Raw genomic sequence first — 19,285 nt, 5'->3', positions numbered from 1 at the left:
TTTTAAGACACACAGTTTATATTAATGTTGGATGGCCATCGTAAACGTGGGTGAAGTTTCAAATCTGTAGGTAAAAGCATGTTGGATGAGCTGGCCAATCAGAAGAAAGCAGGCTTGTAGGGGCGGGGTTTCTTAAAGGGACAGAGCTGACTGAGTCGTTTCAGGCAGAAGCTGTATGAGGGCCTGCACAGAACACCAGTGTGAGAAAAATGAGGAGTTTTTTAAACTGTAAATTATGCTAAGCTACTTTACAGGTATCACAGAGTGAAATATGAAGCTTGAAATTAGCATAATACCCCCCCTTTAAAATGCAGTGTTGTGGAATTATTCGAATACTGTGTGGAATAAGAGTTAGAGGCATTTTACCTGACACTACAGTGAATATACTGGTAAATGTGGTGCAGCTACTGGTGTAATAACCACCAGTGTGTACTCCAGGTCTATCATAAATCATCTTTCGCCAACCAGGCGTGGGCACTTGTTAATCATACAGATTCCTATAGAATCCATTTCTGCAGTGTGCAGGTGGCTCAGGTGTTCTCCAGCGAGTACAGGACCTTACAGCACCGAGGGCCACAGCAAGAGGAGAAGCTGGAGTAAGAGGTAAAAGGGGTGGAGGTGGGAGGTACAGCTACAGTAGTCCTTCAGGACCCATCAGTAGACGCCACCCTGGTCCAACACTAAATTGGCCTCATTAATTCTGCGCGTGTCCCCTCCGGGCCCCGGGCGAGGGCCGCGTCCCCCCTGCGCTCAGAGGGGCCTGCCACAGCCTCAATAGCAGGCTGGAGAGCCAGACACGCTGCCCCCGACCACTTTACATAATACTCCTGCAGACCCAAACCTGTTGTTACCACTGTTGCCATTGTTGACTATTTACATAGTGTACAGGCAAGAGGCCTTATGCATTATTCAGCTGCAGCGTCTGATTCCAGGACGGAGCAATGAAAAAGAGTTTCATTGCTGCACAATAAAAGAGCTCTGCTCTAGCATTAGCAACAGAAAGGGCAGATATGTGAGGCAGCTCGTCCGCTTCCGTCTGATTCCCTACATTTTACTGTATTCAGGGGTTTCAATAAAGGGTTTCAATGTAATGGTCGCTTCAGCCCAGGAATTTGAATCATCCTCGTTCTGGATGGGCTTTCAGCTTTAAAGCTTTTGACATTGGTACTTGTCTTAACTTTTCTTTTAACCCAGAGATCATGCCATCGTTACTGCAGAGAAATAAAATCACATTTAATCATGATTATTGCCTTGATATATTACTACTAAAATAACTGTGCATACATGTCAGCAAATATGCTTTCTGTCTAAATGATTAAACACAGATATTCTGTGCAGGAAAAGAGCTTCTTTATACGTTGCATTGTGTGAACCGACAGACAGAAGCCCATTAGGATTGCATGCCAACATCCTGTAGCTGCTCCTCAGCTCTGACCCTCGCTCCACATTTCTGTACAGAGAAACAGAAAGCTGTGTAATATTCCACCGGCATCCCCCTCCCCACTAACCCTCCGACATCCTTTGACAACTTATGCAATTATGTTAACATTATTGGACAGATCAAGTGGAGGGTCCCAAGATGTTATAAATAATTAGAAATTCCTCCTTATATCTGGGTAAGAAATCATTATGCTAATTCTGCTCATCTCTTCGGGATTGGGGTAAATAAAGGTGTGAGGGAAGCGGCTGATGAGCTCTGATTGTCTTTCCTCTGCCTGTTTTCTCTGTTGTCTTAGCAGAGCCAGACCATAATAATCCTATCCATTTCCCATATGCTGGGAGGAGGCAATCAGTGGCACCCTGCGCAGGAATCAATTCACTCAGGCCTTTTTGGTTTGCGTTCCCATTATACACTAACCAATTACCACGTAAATACCTTTAAAAAGAACGTAGGGATTGATTTTAAACCTTCTCATCGTATTCACTTTATTTAATCATTCAAAAAGAGCCAATGTAGCATGCTATCTTGTGGGTATGCATGCTCGGCCCAACCCGGCACAGTTGACCCTGTGTGTCCCTGAGGATGTGTTGTTTATGGGGGCGTTTTACTCGCCCCTTTCCCCTCCCTTTCTCGGGAGTGCACGTGCACAAACCACACCTGGTGCCTAACTGAGAGAGTGAGCCCTTTGATATCACACACTCCAGAAACAAAAACAAACACGCGCTCACACACTGCTGCGTCCACCTGTCCCGTCGAGCTCCCCGTGCGTCTGATGTTCTGTCAGAGGGGGCTTCTCTTAGCTCAGCGCAGAGAGGAGGGGGGATTAACTAATTTCTCATCCCTACATTTGGTTTCTATTTAGGAGAGGGAGTATTTCAGTGACAGTACACAAACAGTAAGTCCCACTTCAAAACACGACTAACGCCTCTTAGCTGGTCTAAAGCGCAGTAAGCTCTGACCTCCTCGGGGAGCGGTGACGAAAGAAGACAAATATCTAAGACATGTTGTAGTGAAGGTTTAATTTAGCTACACCTCCAAAAGCTACAATATTAGAACTTGCTCTGATTTCAAAATTGATTATATGTCCTTTAATATACATGCAAACACTGTAGAGCATGTAATAAGAAAATCTGGTAAATATTTTGTAATGTTTGTAGCTACGTTGGCAAAAAGCCTCTACTTTTATTCTGCTATTATTATTTAAAATGATTTTTTTCATAATTTATTATAGAACATTATGTTTATTCTTTTTAATCTTTACTTTAAAGAGAATAGGTATTAAAGTGTACGATGTAGGCCTTATTTTTATGTTGATTTCTTGTCTTTGTGTTAACAAATGATATTTTCTTGTCTCATTTACCAAAAAATCGGCCCTTGGAGGCTAATAAACATTATTATTTAAACATAACTAAACCAGCTTGTGTGAAATAAACTTAAGTACAATGCAATGAACAAGATAAGAGGTTAAAAGAAAACAAAAGTTGCACTAGCACGGGTTTAAACAGGATATTTTAGCTGCCGTAGAATCAAACAGGCGCACCTATTACATGTATTTCGGTACCCTTGTCATTTAAAAAAGGACCCTGGACATCCTGGCTTGTGGAGTGAAAGTATGTCCAGTTTCACTCTCAGAGATGAAGCTTACCCCTTTAACCCGAGGGCCATGCTGGGGTTTATCTGTCTTCAGAGAGGTTACGGTATGGTTACCAATAACATTACAGAGTGAAGGGAGAAGAAAAAGATTTCCCTCCTTCTTCTCTTGATAAGTATCTGTCTCAATCTATTTTATGGCTTTTCAGGACCCATGCCAGGGCACAGAGGGGAAAGTCAGGTCTTGTAAGTAAATTACAGTAAAATGGCAGGTATTTCTCATCAAAATCTAAACTGACTTTTACAGGCTTACTGTCAAGGTCTATTACTTCATATAAAAGCGGGGCCACTGAGTTCAGTTGGTTTTCAAGCAATTTTACACGTGGGTTCAAAATGGGAAGAAAACACGGTTCAATAAGAGATTTATGTTTTTGATTGGTGGGGCAGGAGAGGTGCAGGAGCGGGGGGGGTGATTAGGGAGCACTGAGAACAGGGGTACTTCTGGGATGGATGGAGATCCAGGTTGACATTAATTTGGGCCTGGCCTTGACTAATGTAACTATCTCCACGTAAGAGTTCAAGGGGCTTTCTACTGGATGAATAGGTGACAGAAGATGGATTTTCCAACCGCTTCTGTTGAAAAGGAAAGGGCATCGGCTGAAGAAGTGCAGAAGTGGAACAAAGACTCAACATCTTTCAGTGAATAGACGCCCAAAATTTAGCAAAAATATGTTCAATACAACTAAATTATATTTCAATATCTAAAAACAACTACAAATTTCCCATCATGACTGAGCTGCAGTATCACAGAGTTACACAAGGTGAGCACAAGGTGAGCACAAGGTGATAAAGAAACAGTCCTGTACATGGTGAACATTAACTTAGCATGTTGTTTGCCCTGAGAGCTACAGAACAATGTGATAAAGGGCCGGGAAAGACAGCTCCTTTGTTTTCCTCTCATTAGAGAGGGCCGTCTCACACTCCACCCTTGACTGCCTCGTTATTCCTTTAATTAATCAGTTCTCATCTACGGCACCCTCTCGTTCTTTCAAGGGCTCTACATCCCGTTTTTTACCGCCCTCATTTTCCTCCAGCAATCCTGCATGTGTTTCTTTTATCATTTGGGAAGCTTTTACCCGCCCCCCTCCAAAAAAAAGTCCCAGTGTCCTCCTGCCTTCTCTGCCTGGGACCCCTGTCTGATTATTATGCCATTAAGCCTCTCCTCCTCTCCTCTGAAAGAGCAGCAGGGTCCCTCTCCAATCTAAAGAAGTCCTGGGTTTTTTTCCCCTCCTTTCCCTGAAATTACCCGGCGACGCGTGCCTGAGTTTCTAATTGGCATGCCCGTCCCTGGAGACGGCCCCCTCCCTTCTTCCTAATGAAAAGCCTCGGCCTTAATTACACTTTCCAAACGCTGATTGTTATTGACAAAACTCCTGTGGCTCGGACAAACGACGGCAGATTAGCTCCATTACAGGCAGCCCTCCAAGAAGAGAAAGAGAGGGATTTCAAATCGACAATGCAGAGTGAGGAGGGGAAAAAAGAGGAGCTTTCTTTTTTCTCCACCATGTACCTTTCTCTTAATTGTTTGGGCCATTGCTCCACTTAAGACGTCTCTTTCTTCCCCCGGTGCCTCTTTTCTGTTCCATTGTGTTGCCGTCAGTGTACTTTTAGTGAGCGGACAAAGGCCCAGTTATGTTACTTGAGAGAAAATGTTCATCTTTTGTCAACAGACAGGATTGCTGATGGCAGCATGGGTAAACAGCAGGATTTGGCCTAATGCTTTTGTTTGCCTGCAAAAGGTACATAGACTGTCTAAAGCTGATAGGGCTGTAAGGTCCAAAATCAACACCTATCATCCAGACGGACAGCCTGCTCTCCATATAATACCTGCAATCTTTTATGGATAAACATGTGCAGAAAGCAGAGGATAAAAGACGTCTGACTAAGTTTAAATCAAATTCCTATATTTCTTCTTCTCTTACTCATCCCACCAGACTCCAACCGTTTGGCTCAGTTTACCTTTTGTATCTATTTATCCTCTGCATGTATCCCCCCGCTAAGCCGGCAGAGCTTAGACCTGGGCAGCTGTGCCTGTTGTGCAGATACTTTTTTTTTTTACAGGCTCAACAATATCTCCGTCTTCCTGATTAATCTGGAGCAGAGCGCACAGTTTCACAGCAGGGGGCCTTTCATTGCCTCTCTAATGAGAAGCTGTGATACATCATGCCTCGCAGATAGCCAATCACACACAGGCCCCCCTGCACACACACACACATAAACACACAAACACAAAACAGGACGGGAATAATAAAGATTTTTTTTTCTGAGCCCCCCCCGGAGGCATCTGGGCAAACGGCCCCGACACTCCCCCAAATCTGACCTCTGAGTGATGATGTCATGTCCACTGTACACCACCTACCATGACAGATGAGAGAATAATACCTACACTATTGATCTGTCTCGTGTCTGTTTTTTCCTTTAAATCCAGGACAATCCACATTAAATGTTTAGTTATTTAAAATCAGTGAGTAAGTTTTCATATTTTCTGATTCCATCCTGTAGTATTTACGTATTGAACATTTCCTAATGGCTGGTGCAGCTCTCAGGAGGCAGAGCAAACATCTTCCACACTCCAGTGATTTTTTTTTACATAGTAAATCGCTTGCACTGAGTATGTTTCAGTGTTGTACTGAGGCCAAAGGTGTCTTGTATGGAGGGTGTTTTTATGTCTGGTGATGCGGCAACATGGGATGAAATATCTTGTATTGAGAGGGGGAAAATACCTTGTATTGTCCTTTTAAAAAAGGCTTTGCAGGCCTCACAAGAGGCCACCCCATAGTGATACCCCGAGGCTATATCTCCACAGACCAGGCACAGCCTCTTGGGGAGGGAGTTCAACATGTATTCGCACTTTATGGACGAGTCCTCCATGATGGTGCTGGAGCAGTCGTCGTAGCGCTTGCGGCAGGAGCCGGCCCCGAGCCCGTTGGGGGTGAACATGGGTGGAGAGTCCAGGCCGTTGGAGTGGCTGTTCATGGTGCTGACATAGCCGCCGCTGGCGTCCGAGTTGCCGCTGGGGCTGTGGTGGCTGACCGTGTCGATGACTGAGGAGGGACTGGACGGCTCCGTCTTGATGTAGGACCCACAACTGGAGGGTAGGTGCCGGTCATCAGCGGCCATTCTATTCAGCAGCCTGGGGTGGGAGACGGAGGGGGAGGGTGGATGGGGAAGGGGGAGGAGAAGAGGAAAATGATTAGTGGAGGTCTTCAGAGACTAGAAATGAATCTCATCAACCAGTGGAGGGACATAAATGCCTAAACAGCAAATTACTGGATTGACAGTAAGTACAAAATGTAATTGTCCTGCAACAAGTCATGTCACTTACAACACTAATGCTCTTTCACTTAAACTACACGTTGTGTTCAAGTTCCTATGGTGAATGAAAGACAGGCCGTGATGTACTGCTTGTATTCATGTGTCATAATGTATCAGCCGGATCACATTTAAACATGTTGCATATCTACTATTGTCATGCGTCTGTTTTGTATGTCTTTCCAAGTGTCCAAACCTTCTCTAAAAACCACTGAGCCAGACTGAGGATCCTTAGTGCTTCATTAAGCCACACGCTATGGCATCAGTAAATATACACACATCATGTCCACACATAGTTACACACATGCCCTCACAATACAAATACACAGAAAGAAAGGAAAGTGAAAAGAGAGCGAGAGACAGGGAAGGATAGAAAGAGAGAGAGAGACAGAGCACTCAAATAACTTAACAGGCAAGTGCACACAGACAAACAGAGCGCATCAAGTCAGGAGCATCTCCATAGTTTAGAGAGCAGAATGGACCTTGGCTTGTCTCCTTGAGTCAGCAGTCAACCAAAAGGAAACATGAAGGCAAGATATTGACTTTTTCACTGTCTGCCTAATAACTGTATTTTGGAGTACATGCAATATGATGCTGTAACGTGTGCAGACTAAAGTGCAGCCTTTGAGCGGTGGCCACAAAATGCACTCTGAAGCCGTCCCTGCACAGAGACATCTTTTTCAGACTCCGCTCTGTAACCTTTAACTCACGCGAGGAGAACGAGAGGAAAACTTGGTCTGCAAATAGAGTGAACTGAAGAGTTGGACTGGTAGAGGAGGATAACTCAATGTGTTGGGGATGCAATGTAGACATAGTGACCTCTTAGGGTCAAGGCGAGGTCACACACTTACATACACACACATCTCTTTGCATTAGGCACCACGGAGGGGGTGAAAGGTCACCTGCACTTGCCTGCATTAACAAAATTGAGCCTTGCATGGCTTATGCAAATTCAGACACAGGGGCTCCTACTGAGTGGCAGCTAGACAGCCCAAGTTGTGCCTTAGCACATTAGCTCCATTAGCATATTGCCAACTAATGGTAATGTTTACATATTTGACATGTCAGTTTGCCATCAGCACGGGGAGCGGGGGCTCTATCTGCCTGATTGGACGATGTCTGTCTGTCTGAGGAAACAGGAAACGAGAGGCCTCGGCTACGTCCCCACTCGCTTGGCCGGACTGCCTCTTGCTCTCTGAGGCTGATTTAATTGTGAGGGTGGGTGACAGAGAGGTTCAGGCCCAGGGGTCAGTGGGTCAACCTTATTTTCTCACCCAGGCTTCCTGGGCCCGTGGAGATGGGGGTCAGCGTGTCAAATTAAATCTCATTCCCAGGTTTCCCTTCCTGCTGTCATGTATATTCATCGGAGCTCCAGGTGACTACCACTTCTGGAAATTCACAAAAAGGTTAACGGCTAAAATAAATAATAAAAAATGCCCCCTGTTAAAGCCGGTGACCTTGTGGAATAAGCCCTTTGCCGGAGCACTTCTGGAATTCTTCTTGCAATATAAAGCCTCCACTATAAAAACTATTGTTGTGTAGGAGAAAAATCCTTCTATTTACAGTTTTTCCTTTCAGGATGTCTTGATTAAAACGAGGGAAAAAATAATCCTCCTGATGGCATCAGCGGCGGTTATTCAGATTTGCTGTTTTAAAAATCACCCGCTTGTGCTCTTAAACGTCCTTGCAGACAGAAATTGAAAACGTGAATCCATTTCATGCCTTTCTAAAATAGAACTTGCCGCGCTTGATAATGAATGCAGATTGCATCCCCATAAATTAATGCACGGCTCTGTGTTCATCTGCTTTATGTTCTCTGTTTCAGATGGATATGTGCACCTGTGCGATAGGGCACCTGCACTTGGCTTATTAAAGGCTATATATTAAAACGCAGGAGCCCAAGATGGCTCCATTTAGCTTTTATTTCACAAATTCAGAGTAAGCTTAACCCCGGTTCAAAGGCCACCTTCAGGGTGACACTTAGCATAATTGCATAAGTGTCTTAACTGTTTCCCCTCCAGCTCTATGTGGTCATTTATAATAAATGTGCTGGCTAGAATCCCCCTTAACTCATTCTGCTATGACACATTATACCACTGCTATGCTTATGTTTTTAACCAGCCTGCATATATTGATTAATGATACTGAGGGAATACTAACCACTTGAACCTGGCGAATTAATCAAACAGTCTAAAATATTTCTATAAATATTAGTAATCTCTAATGGGACAGGTCCAATTTAAATCTATAAATACCATTGTATGGAAAAATGAATTATGGACATTAAATAGTCTGACAGCAGCAATAGTTGTAATAAATAATTCAATATGTGGGGCAGGTGCTAATTAGCTTGTATGCTATTCAGACAGAGCCGACAGGAGAGGGTCGGCTTGATGCTGTAAAATCTATAGTTCTGTCTTCCTTCCTTCCTCAAGGTAAGAGCATTTCGAATTCTGCTGCCTGGCTGCCCAAAGGAGCGCTGCTCGTCTAAGATACAGTATCTCTCCCCCTCTCCTTTTCTCTCTCTGTTCCTCCTCCTTTTGTTCCCTTTGTACCGATCAAAATTCATGCTGAGTAGTGGGTTATGGGCCCGCAAACGCACACTGCGCAGTTTGGTTTTAATCTGATTCCACCTGGCCCCCCTAACAGCATTTCAGATCCCTAATATCATTCCACCGGTGCTGCTGTGACCGGGATTAGCTGGCCTAATGATCTGGCAGCTCGTCTCACACTCGCTGTTCCTCCACATCCGAGAGGAGAACCGAGGAGCGCTCGTTCTCTCACGTCTCGACACTTCCCTCGCCTGCAAGCGAAAACTCTCGAACACCGTCGTAAGAAGGCAGTACATTAAGGATCTAATTGAGCCAATTTGTACGTATTCCTGCTGAGAGCTTCCTGCTCCCTTCAGGAGGACACAGACGTCCTCCGCTGTTCTCTGGGTGACTACAGCTCTCCCTGTTTCATGTGTAAATCAAAAGCACAGACCTGTGCTACAGGCTCAGCTCAAACACTGAGTAAATTCCTGATGTCCTTTTCACTCTCAAGGCCACCGGATGCCAAAAACACCATTTTCTAACATTTGCTAACCTCATCCCAGAGTGTCACATCCCAGCTACCTGATCAGACTGGGTAAGTGGAGGGGAAGGCGGGGGGGGGGGGGGCGGAGGAGGTGGGGGTTGACATCTGCAGGCAGGGTGATGCTGATATCAGATGCCCCAGTAGGGGCAGATCTGTCTGGAGGGCCCCGGGCGATGTGGCCTGATAAGCCACTGGCCCCAGAGTCAGCGCTGGTAGGACGAACTCAATTAGCTCCTGACAGACCTCCTCTCAGCCCGGCTCAGCCTCCCCGCCACCGCCAGAGCCCACTGGCAGCTGCCACGCTGACCTCTCCCTCCAGGGGCCACTGCCACCTCTTACCGCTCCAACACACAGCCACCGAGTCATTTTTGGGAGAGCGGACACAACGCTCAAATTCTGCACAGCCCAACTAAAGTCACAGAAACGCATGCAGCGGTGTGTATGCCACCGAGGGTGCGCGGTGTGTGTCCTCACAGGAGGAAATGTAAACTCAGGTGGCCTTCGGGAAAAGAGGGAATAAAGATTCCAAAATATAACTCTTAGTGAGCAGCACCCTCTGTATAACTTGGTCCTGGTTAAAGAGCATCAGGGGAATAAGGGGCAAAAACACTCTGGGGGCTTGTGTGTTAGCGTGGTAGACAGAATATGAAAGATGGAAATATGGCAGAGAGGGGGTCGGCTGTGGTTTGGTTGGAGGCAAGCCCGGCTCTCCATAGGGACCCATTCTAATCTGTGAGGGAGAGGCCCCTAATTTTGGAGTTTCTCATTCATTAGTCCAGCTCGGGCACAGAGAGGGGCGGGGGTGGACCTGAAGGGAAGGGAGGGGCCTCTTTATTAACGGATATGCCAGACAGTCAGGAGAAGCTGACAGAGATTTATGACGTGCAGATCTATGGAGGCAAACAAAAGGGGAAGTGGAGGAGACAGAAAAACAGGAAAAGAGGGAAAGACAAAGTAAGCGATACGTGAGGGAAAGAGAGAGAGAGGAGGCCGAGAGAGATCTGTGTTTATCGTACCGATGGAGAGCGAGGGCCCCGGATCAATAGTCCGTAGGCTCGGGGCTCGTGCAGGGTTACCACTGGGGAGGGGGGGGTGAGCTGCTCTGCGGCCTGGGCAATTAAGTTTTTCAGTCTCCAGCAGAGGATTATATTTAGCTGCTCCACAGCGATGTCACTGTAGTCTTTATAAAGCCATGAGCTCACTCCACTACGACAACATGAGCCCCATGCTCCAGCGGCACCACGAGATAGCGCAGGCCAAGAAGCAGATCACATCTATTGATCCCCCTTCGTGCTCCTTCCTGTTCTAGAGATGCTGCTGGCAGGAAAGAGAGGGGCCTCTTGTGATACAGGCGCTGCTGTTTGTCTGACGTAAACTGTCTGGGCCGCTCTGGGCAGATCTGGTTCTTATAAGAGGCTGAGTTCAGGATGTTGAGAGAGGCAAATGGCTAATGATAGAGCTCCTGTCAGTGGGGGATGTGAGAGAGTCGTCTGCCGTCTAAACTTCCCGCTGTGGGGAGCAAAGAGTTAACAATCATATGAGGACCCAGTGGGGAAGCCCCCTGCAGAATTAGACAGCTCATCATACTGTATGAAAAAAAAAAGAAGTGCAGAGATAAGTCGAGTCGGCCGCGCGGGACGTTTGGGATCAAATTTCTAATTCTGCCTTTTTCATTAGAAAAGATTAGTTTCCATTACATCCATTATGTGGCATGGCCATGGTGTAATTTAACAACATACATTTACAATGGCTCGTGATAATTAAAAAAAGTAATTATCGGACTATACTGCAAAAATCAACCTTAAAATAAGTTTGTTATTATCAAGGTTTTGTGTTTTAAAATCCCCTCTAAAGCAGACGCAAGAAAGCTGGTGTGGGTGATGACATCAGACTCAACCTGGTGATACGTAACTGATACTCTGGCACCAATATCACAAAACACTGAGGCAGAGGTAGAGTCTTCTTTTGGACTGTTAGCTTCATGACAGCTTTGAGCTCTTTGACTGTTTTTTAATATGAGTGCAAAACGTGAATATGTAACTAAAATGACACAATTTTAATCTTCATTTTGTTTGCTGTAAAGAATTTTACATAAAAAATAAAAATACTTAATTTGGCTTTTTAAGTATGTTTTCCTCTTCAGATACACCGATGTATGATGCATCACAAATGAATGTTGTTTATCACAGAATCTCTACATCATGATGTTGTCATTAACCTATATTGAGTATATCACGAGTTACCTTATGATTTCATCCACTTATTAACAGTGATGTTTTCCTTGAATTCAAGAGTGTAACATAATCATATTAATAAAAGAGTTAGAGGAAATGACTCAAAGATTCAGTCTGACCTGCGCAGATCTAAATTTATAGGAATAAGTCGTAAAAATCCTGTTTTAAGGCGAGGTTTTGTTTAACTGCCATAAATTATGCGGAAAGCCAGCAGATATCAACCACAGCACACCTCTCACGTCCTCTCAGGAGGGTTCCTTATGTAAAATAAAGAGGGGGGGATTATAAAATATGAATGATGGAAACTTGAGCACAAAAATTTTAAATGAGCGCAAGTCATGCCTCCCTGTTCAGCGTCACACACAGAGAAAAGATGTGAAATAAATGTTGATTGTGTTGCGTGTTATTTTTGTGTGAGTGTGTGTCACAAACAGAAATATTATTATAAAGGGTTAAGGCCATTTAACACAGTGCAGTGTAAATGACAGGTTTAGACACAGTGACTGTGCGTACAGGAGGACGGAGGCATAGAGCCATGCATGAAATTACTTCATTAATCTTCTTCTGATAGGCCGTCCTTGTTTAGGGGGGAACTCTACCTGCTAAAAACAAAGAGTGCGTCCTGCCTTCATCATCTCTTCATAACAAGACGAGCCAAATATAAACAGACAAACACACAAATATATACAAAGTAAAATGAGCAGGCCGATATTAGCAGGATCATCAGCTGCTCAGGATCATTTAAATGCAATCAGATGTGTAAATGCTTGTACAGGTTCACGCGAGGTAAGAATAGAATTACATGCAGAATACAACATCATTATAATGTCAAAAACTGCGCCTGATTTCTATCATTGAAATATTTTTTTTGTAGTGCAAAATTCAAGCAGTTCCAAAAAGAACTGATGCAGCTCAAAACAGTGTTTGTATGACAGTCTGCCACAGCAGCAGACACAGTCATAGCAATCGCCTCTAGCTTTTTACAGGCTCATCTCCACCAGCTGCCACACATTCCCCATAAATAGTGCCGGTAATAAAAAGGCGGGTGGGCCTAACTGATTTATACGGCAGTGTCCACCACCACACCATTCAGGAATAATTAAACTTTGGGGATATTTCTTGAATTAATGCGTCTCCTTCAGGGGGCAATCTAAACATACATTTCAGCGTTCGGCACGTCTGGTGTCACCGGACGTACCGGGAGGGGAGGGAGGGAGGGGAGGGAGGGGAGGGAGGGACCCTCCGAGTGGCAGGTTCAACAACCAGACACTCAATGTGACTACTGGATCGCACTGAGCGCTGTGGGGGTGGTCTCATAAAGAGGCTTTTTAATGTGAGCATGTTTTGTGACCAACAGCCAAATACACACTAAAGCACACAGTTGTATAATGTGAAGGCAGGCGAGCAAGAAGGAACACACACACACGCACACACTTTTACACTAACAAATCTGTCAGTTAGCCGATAAATGATTGTATCACAAGAGTTAAGTTCTAAATTAAGACATGACACAAACAAATTGTTGATAAAGCTGTGATTAATAAAGCTGTTTCTATTTGATTTTAAATTTCTTTCGTATTCAAAATACAGAGAAGATTTTGATCAGGGCACTTCTGGGGTCTTGATGGCACAGATTTAAACATGAACCACCATCAAAAACTGTTAACTGGCCATGTTTTAAGTGAGAAAAATCACACCGCCAAATCTGCTGCTCTGATTTCTCTATAAAGATGAGGACAATAATAAGAATAGAAGAATTTTTCTAACTTAAAATTCAAATAAAGGGGAATTTCTGTACAATGACCAATGTATAATTGATGTGGGTCAAGAGAAACACACGCATCAATAATCATTCCTATCCAGCGCAGAGAAACTAGGCCTGTAGTGGCTGCCTGTCTGTGCACTGCCATGTTAATGGCTGGTTATTGGTCACATCTACTTGCCTGGGGCGAATCAGGGACGAGTGATAGTAGAGCTCTCTCTCTCTCACAGACACACCCAGAACATAGCTAATGTAAAAACTGATGCTGTGTGCACATTTACAGTGAAGTGTACAATGGTCTGTGTGTTGTAACGTGCGAGCCCGAAACATTTAACCCCAGCTTTTCCAAAAGAGTGACGAGGGGGAAAAAAGTGTTTGTCCTAAAAGCAGTGATGGGTGCAAGGCTCACCCCGGCCGTGTGCAGGAGACTTGGTGAAGCTGTCAGTGGGAATCAGAGCTGCGACTGTGACGGACGGTTTCAATATTGATTTCATAAATAAACAAAGCTAACCATCGATCCTAATGTTATTTTGCATTTCAATTACTGCTCCGAAACATAACCTTCAAACAACTGGCCGTTCAATACCAATAGCCTTCCCTGATAAACACCCATATAGTTACCCAGCTTACATCACATTTTCTTACCGAGTGAGAATTAGTGGACCTAGATTTTTCCCTCCACTTCATTTAGGATAGAGTGGAAGAAACGCAGCAGCACTGTAGTGAGCATTCATATCTACAGGGAAACACGTCACACTGTATTGTCGGAGAAAAACTTCATGTTTTCTTGCAGCTAATTTACCACTTTGCCTTTTCAGCATTTTGTCAAGTGTTGCTATGATAACAGCTCATTTTGTGACTCAGTTAATTTCCTCAACTTCTGTGATTTAGACAGTATATGTGTGTGTGTGTTTAAGTGTGTGTACAGGCATGCGTGCATGTGTGTGTAAATGAGGAGAAGCCCTTCAATGTTGGAGCAACAGGAAGAAGTGCTGACGCACCGTGTCAGTGATAGCACTCTGCTGCCACAAGGGCATGAGAGCCCACGTAGGCTAGCATTATCCTTCTAGACTAATGGACCTGGTTATTTTTAAACAGATTCTCACACTGCTGCGGTGGAGGTGTCCAAGGTTACAATGGATGAGAAATCAGAAGGGACGCGTGTGGTGACGGGTGGTGGTTTCAGTGCGGGTGGATGTGGTGAAATGGCCGAAAAGGCAGTGACGCTAATCATTGGCTGGTTTAAAGGCCGGGCGTCAGATGAGGCTCAAGAGAGGAAATGTTATAAGACAATATCAGAAAGTAACATTTTATACTGATATTTATGCAAAAGCAAATAAAATGTGAAATTAAGAAGTTATAGGACAGCACAGGTTTAGATGGTGCATGCTTTTCTTACTCTCATTTTCCCAGTTAACTGCCTGGGGAATAAAGCCCCACTACAAATGAGTAAGTGAGTTTAATGTGCCAGCCTAAGGAGTATGAACCCAGATACCTCTGAAGCTACAGAACAGTGAACATCCAGAGTGTCAATATACTCTGCATCCCCATTTGGCCTGGAGAGGGACAACATGCTCCACCCTCCCCCCGCTCAGCCTGAGCTGAGTGACATATTTACAGTGAAAGTAATGATACTAGATACCAGAAATGAGAGGGCTCCAGCGTGGCCAGTGGACTCAGGAATCTCTCTAATGAATTGGACAACAAAGCCCTGTTGGTACAAGAAGGAAGTATTTAGAATGGGGTGACAGACTGAATTTGAAAACATTAGCTTTTCTTAAAAAGGCACATTTTTTTTATCCCAACGCCTCCTAAACGCTCGGGGAGATGAGGAGGGTGGGAGCGGGACAGGTTGGTTTCCTGGAGCTGCAGCTACAGAGGCCACCAGCTCCTGGCTCGCGTCGCGGGACGGCCATTCTCGGCCAGGAGCCTCTTCTGGTAATGTATTCTGAAACCAAATTACCGTAAGCTGATCCCATCTGGATAGTGTCTGTGCACGGCTGCTTTGGTTACCCACCACTGCCTCTAGCCTGCGATAGCATCTCCATGAAGACAGCAAAAATCTGATTAACCCAATAACAATGAAACACTTGGTCAAAGAGCAAAGAGCTTTTAACTTAAGATACACTAATGCAATTCCCTCGCCTTGTTTTCTGAAACCTAATAAGAATGAAGCGGACGGGCTGCTGGAGATGGGTGTTTGCAGGCTCTAATGCAGCAAGCTGGGAATGAAGTCAAATAAATTGAAATCTAATTCATCATTGTGTGCTAACTTCTCTGAAGAAATACATTAAAAAGCTCTTATTTCATGAAGGGAAATTGGATAGCCTAGTTAGTTTATAGCAGTGGCTCTGCCAGGGCTTAAGGAAAGCGAGGGTGTTGATGGAACATTTAGAAGCAGAGAGAAGTCACATCTCAATTCACTGCCGCTCAGACTCTGTGTGTGTTTTCTAGCGAGCACGGGGGAACTCAAACTGACAATCCTCTGCATTGGCTGACTTCTGAGTGGCGCGAACTGCCACTGCAATAGATGATCAACAACAAGCCTGTCAGACTCGCACAGTAAATGACTCGTCTCGCTGCATGAGCCAGGCGGCATTTAGACTCAAACGAACCAGGGAAAAGTAGAGAAAAGGATGAGGGTAATGGGCTTAACACCGACAATTTGAGCTTGACTTTCTGTTTTGTAATTTGGATTAAATTCGTGGAATAAAAGTTAAACCTGTTTTGAGGTGTGTGTCTCTTTTCTGTAGGCAAAACTCTGTTTCCCTCTGACTCCCAGGCAGTGACGCTGCCCCTCGGGTCAATCTATTGAGTGTATTACTACAGTGATTCCACAACAGTGCTGTGCTAATTACATGAAGCACATACGTCCCACTAATCCTCTCAACCAGGCATCAGCGCCACATCCAGCCCACAGTGAGGGGCTGCAAATACCGCTGAACAATTAGCAGGAGAGAGCCACTGCTGGCCCTACATATACAGCACACTCAGGCTGATGCTGGAGAGACACCACACATAACTACATATGTTATTAGTGAAATGCTCATTTACTGTTATTACTTGTAAAAGAAAAAGGTTTTATAATGAAACACTTTATGATAACACATGTAGAGTGAGTCACTCTCTGTTCCACTGAACACCTGTTCACATGTCAGCTTTGAAACATTCTTTTACCGTGACATGAAATGTTTCTAAAATAAGGTCAATTTATGAACGTGGGGCAAAAAGATAAAACCGTTATTTTGAGCAGATTGTTGTTAAATATTAATCTGTATTTTATTCTATTAAATTCACAGCTGAAATCAGTGCATATCTTCACCAAACATAATAATGTTGCAATATGTCACTGTGTAACTGTAGTGTTTATGAAAAAAGAACAAATTAACATAAATATTTATTGTAATATGTCATTGAACAATATTCTGCATGTACAATTTAAGGAGTATATTTTTTTATATATGATAAATAGTTTCAAACAGCTGAGTGTAAAATAAAAAATTAAAATACTCGTCTGAATTTTGCCTGAACACCGGAAAAGTTGAATAAAGCAACTGGAAAGATTTTAAAGAAATGTTTTGTAACATAAATTAAATGATCCAAAGTTTAATAATGTTTATCTTTGTTGTGATGAATATGATAGGAAATGTGTGGGACAGAATATTTGTAGGAAAAATTATTTCTTTATGTGAAAATCATGTATTAACTATTTTTATAATACAAACACAGCACTTGGTGGAGTGTTGTTAATATTAATTATTGAAGTTTTTCCTTTCAATTTAGGGAAGACTTATTAAACTGAAAACAATGAATACACTTGAACGTACAACACCTGACGTGTTACAGAAGCAGCCCCTCTGTTACTGCTCAGTGTGTAGTTTTGTATTAAAGTGTAACAGGGAGAGAAGTGAACGTGTAAATTCTTTTTAATGAGGTGGAAAAAAAGAGATTGCTGCACATATGTGTAAGAAATTAACAGATTTTTTTGGAGGGACTTTTTTGAATTTGCAGATATTTCAGCCTAAAGTAAAGATGATCTTTAAACAGGTGGGTCAAGTAAAGAAATAAACACTGACAGGATTCAGCTCTGTAACCTGACACTCGATTCATTTCTCTTTCGTGATATCTTTCTTTTTGCTTTAAACATTGCTTTAAAATCTAATTAATTTAGAAAAAAAATTACCTCCTTATTATGGTATCTACACAAAAATTCAGTAATAATAACACTTAATTGGGGAAATGACAAACGCACAATTTGAATTAAACTGTTGACATTGAAATAGTTTGATGCTCTGATGTATCGAGCTGTAACAGGCTATTTTAATTTCTTTAAACGTGATTTGTTTTACAAAATCCTCAGTTTTATATGTAGTTTACTTTATCGATTCTATCTTTTGAAAATATAAAGGAATATAATAAATATGAGAGAAAATGTTTTATAAATTTAAGCACATTTTTACACAAGCCTTATGTTTCAGTCTGTGGTTTCAGAAAGTCATTCAGGTCAGTTCATTAATATCATACCACTAAACTCTTTCCAATAGAAAATAAAACATGTTAATATTCCTTTCCTCGTATGTTTTGTTTTTATATTATGAAATATAAGTTAGCGATGGATTTAGAAAGTTAAAGTGTGTTAGGTAGTGTGAGCTCAGGCTGTCCCAGCAGCCTGGGTCTGTCTAAGCAGCAGCCTCGTGAGCCGCTGCCTGGGACAGAGCTGCCAGCTCACCGAGGGTTACAGGGTCCTTTCATCCCTCTCTCTCTGACTACAAATATTACAGTGTGTAATTTATCCTCTCCGATTCTACGGATTCGCATTAATCTCATCTCCCTAAAACATAATTCCCCATTCTCCCTGTGCGGCCCGATCTAGGAACAAAGCCATCAGCAAACAACCTCCTAACCCGACTGGACAGCAGCCCCGACTTCTTTAGGGGGAAAACACACACGGGCTAAATCAATCGGCCATGCTCTGAGTGAAATTTAAAAAGACTGGCATACATGACGTGCTCGCACAATAAATCTACACACACATGCACACACGCTGCACAGTTGCACCTGCCCTGTTGCTCTGTACTGTCAAATCCTGCATGATTTAAGAGCCCTTAAAACAATGAGCGAGAGAAAGTGCATGTTTAAGAGTGTGGGTAGGAGTGAGAGGGTGTACGGAGAGAGAAAAGTACATTACTGCTAAGAGAAAAAAGTTCAGTGCGTAGACTAGAAGGGTTCAAGAAACAAAACTAGAGCAGGCACTGTTCAAAGAAGAAGAAGACGGGAAAGAAAGTGCATCACAACAGAGGGGTTAAAAAGTGGAAATACAGAAACAAGGTGCACCTACTGGTTATGATAGCTGAGAGGGTCTGGAAGACAAAGTTCTGAAATGTCCATCAGTCCAGTTTTAGCATTCCAGGAGTGAGAGGAAGAGGAAAGAGGAAACAACTGAGACCCGCTTCTTCCCCAAATGATAGCGCAGCACCCTCAGAGACAACGCTGCCGAAAAGCCCCTCCAGCACCGCTCCCCCCAGCCTGCACAGGTATGTTGGGCTCTGATGGATCGAGTGGGCGCGCGCGTGTGTGTGTGAGCATGTGTGTGTTTATGTATATATGTGTTGGAGAGAGAAAGAGTGTGTGTGTGTCTAAGTGTGTGTGTGACAGAGAGAGAGAGAGGGAGAGAGTGAAGGGGGGAGGGACAGATAGACAGCGAGGTAAAGGGGGTGAGAGAGAAAGAGAGAGAGAGAAAGAGAGAGAGAGAGAGAAGCGCAGGCAGCAGGAGCAGCAGCAGCGGGATGAGCGCTAAGATGGAGAGAG

At 43.7% G+C, this 19,285-nt stretch overlaps 1 protein-coding gene across 1 annotated transcript in view; it reads right to left on the bottom strand.

Annotated features, from left to right (window-relative positions):
* The window catches only part of esrrb (estrogen-related receptor beta), a 37,916-nt gene extending 18,906 nt beyond the window's left edge, over window positions 1–19,010 (bottom strand). The window contains exons 1-3 of the mRNA XM_069661455.1: window positions 18,816–19,010; window positions 15,120–15,188; window positions 5,815–6,224 (exon numbers count right to left, since the gene is read on the bottom strand). Of these exons, the coding sequence (XP_069517556.1) occupies window positions 5,815–6,224; window positions 15,120–15,188; window positions 18,816–18,865 (529 nt within the window). The 5' untranslated portion in view covers window positions 18,866–19,010. The remainder of the gene's footprint in view (window positions 1–5,814; window positions 6,225–15,119; window positions 15,189–18,815) is intronic.
* Window positions 19,011–19,285: the final 275 nt, after the last annotated feature.

The sequence above is a fragment of the Semicossyphus pulcher genome, unplaced genomic scaffold, assembly GCF_022749685.1.
Source record: "Semicossyphus pulcher isolate SPU_LCO1_2020_fin unplaced genomic scaffold, fSemPul1.0.p SCAF_14, whole genome shotgun sequence".
Lineage (NCBI taxonomy): Eukaryota > Metazoa > Chordata > Actinopteri > Labriformes > Labridae > Semicossyphus > Semicossyphus pulcher.
Note: the sequence above shows the minus strand (reverse complement) of the source record. Positions and strands in the feature narration are given on the sequence as shown.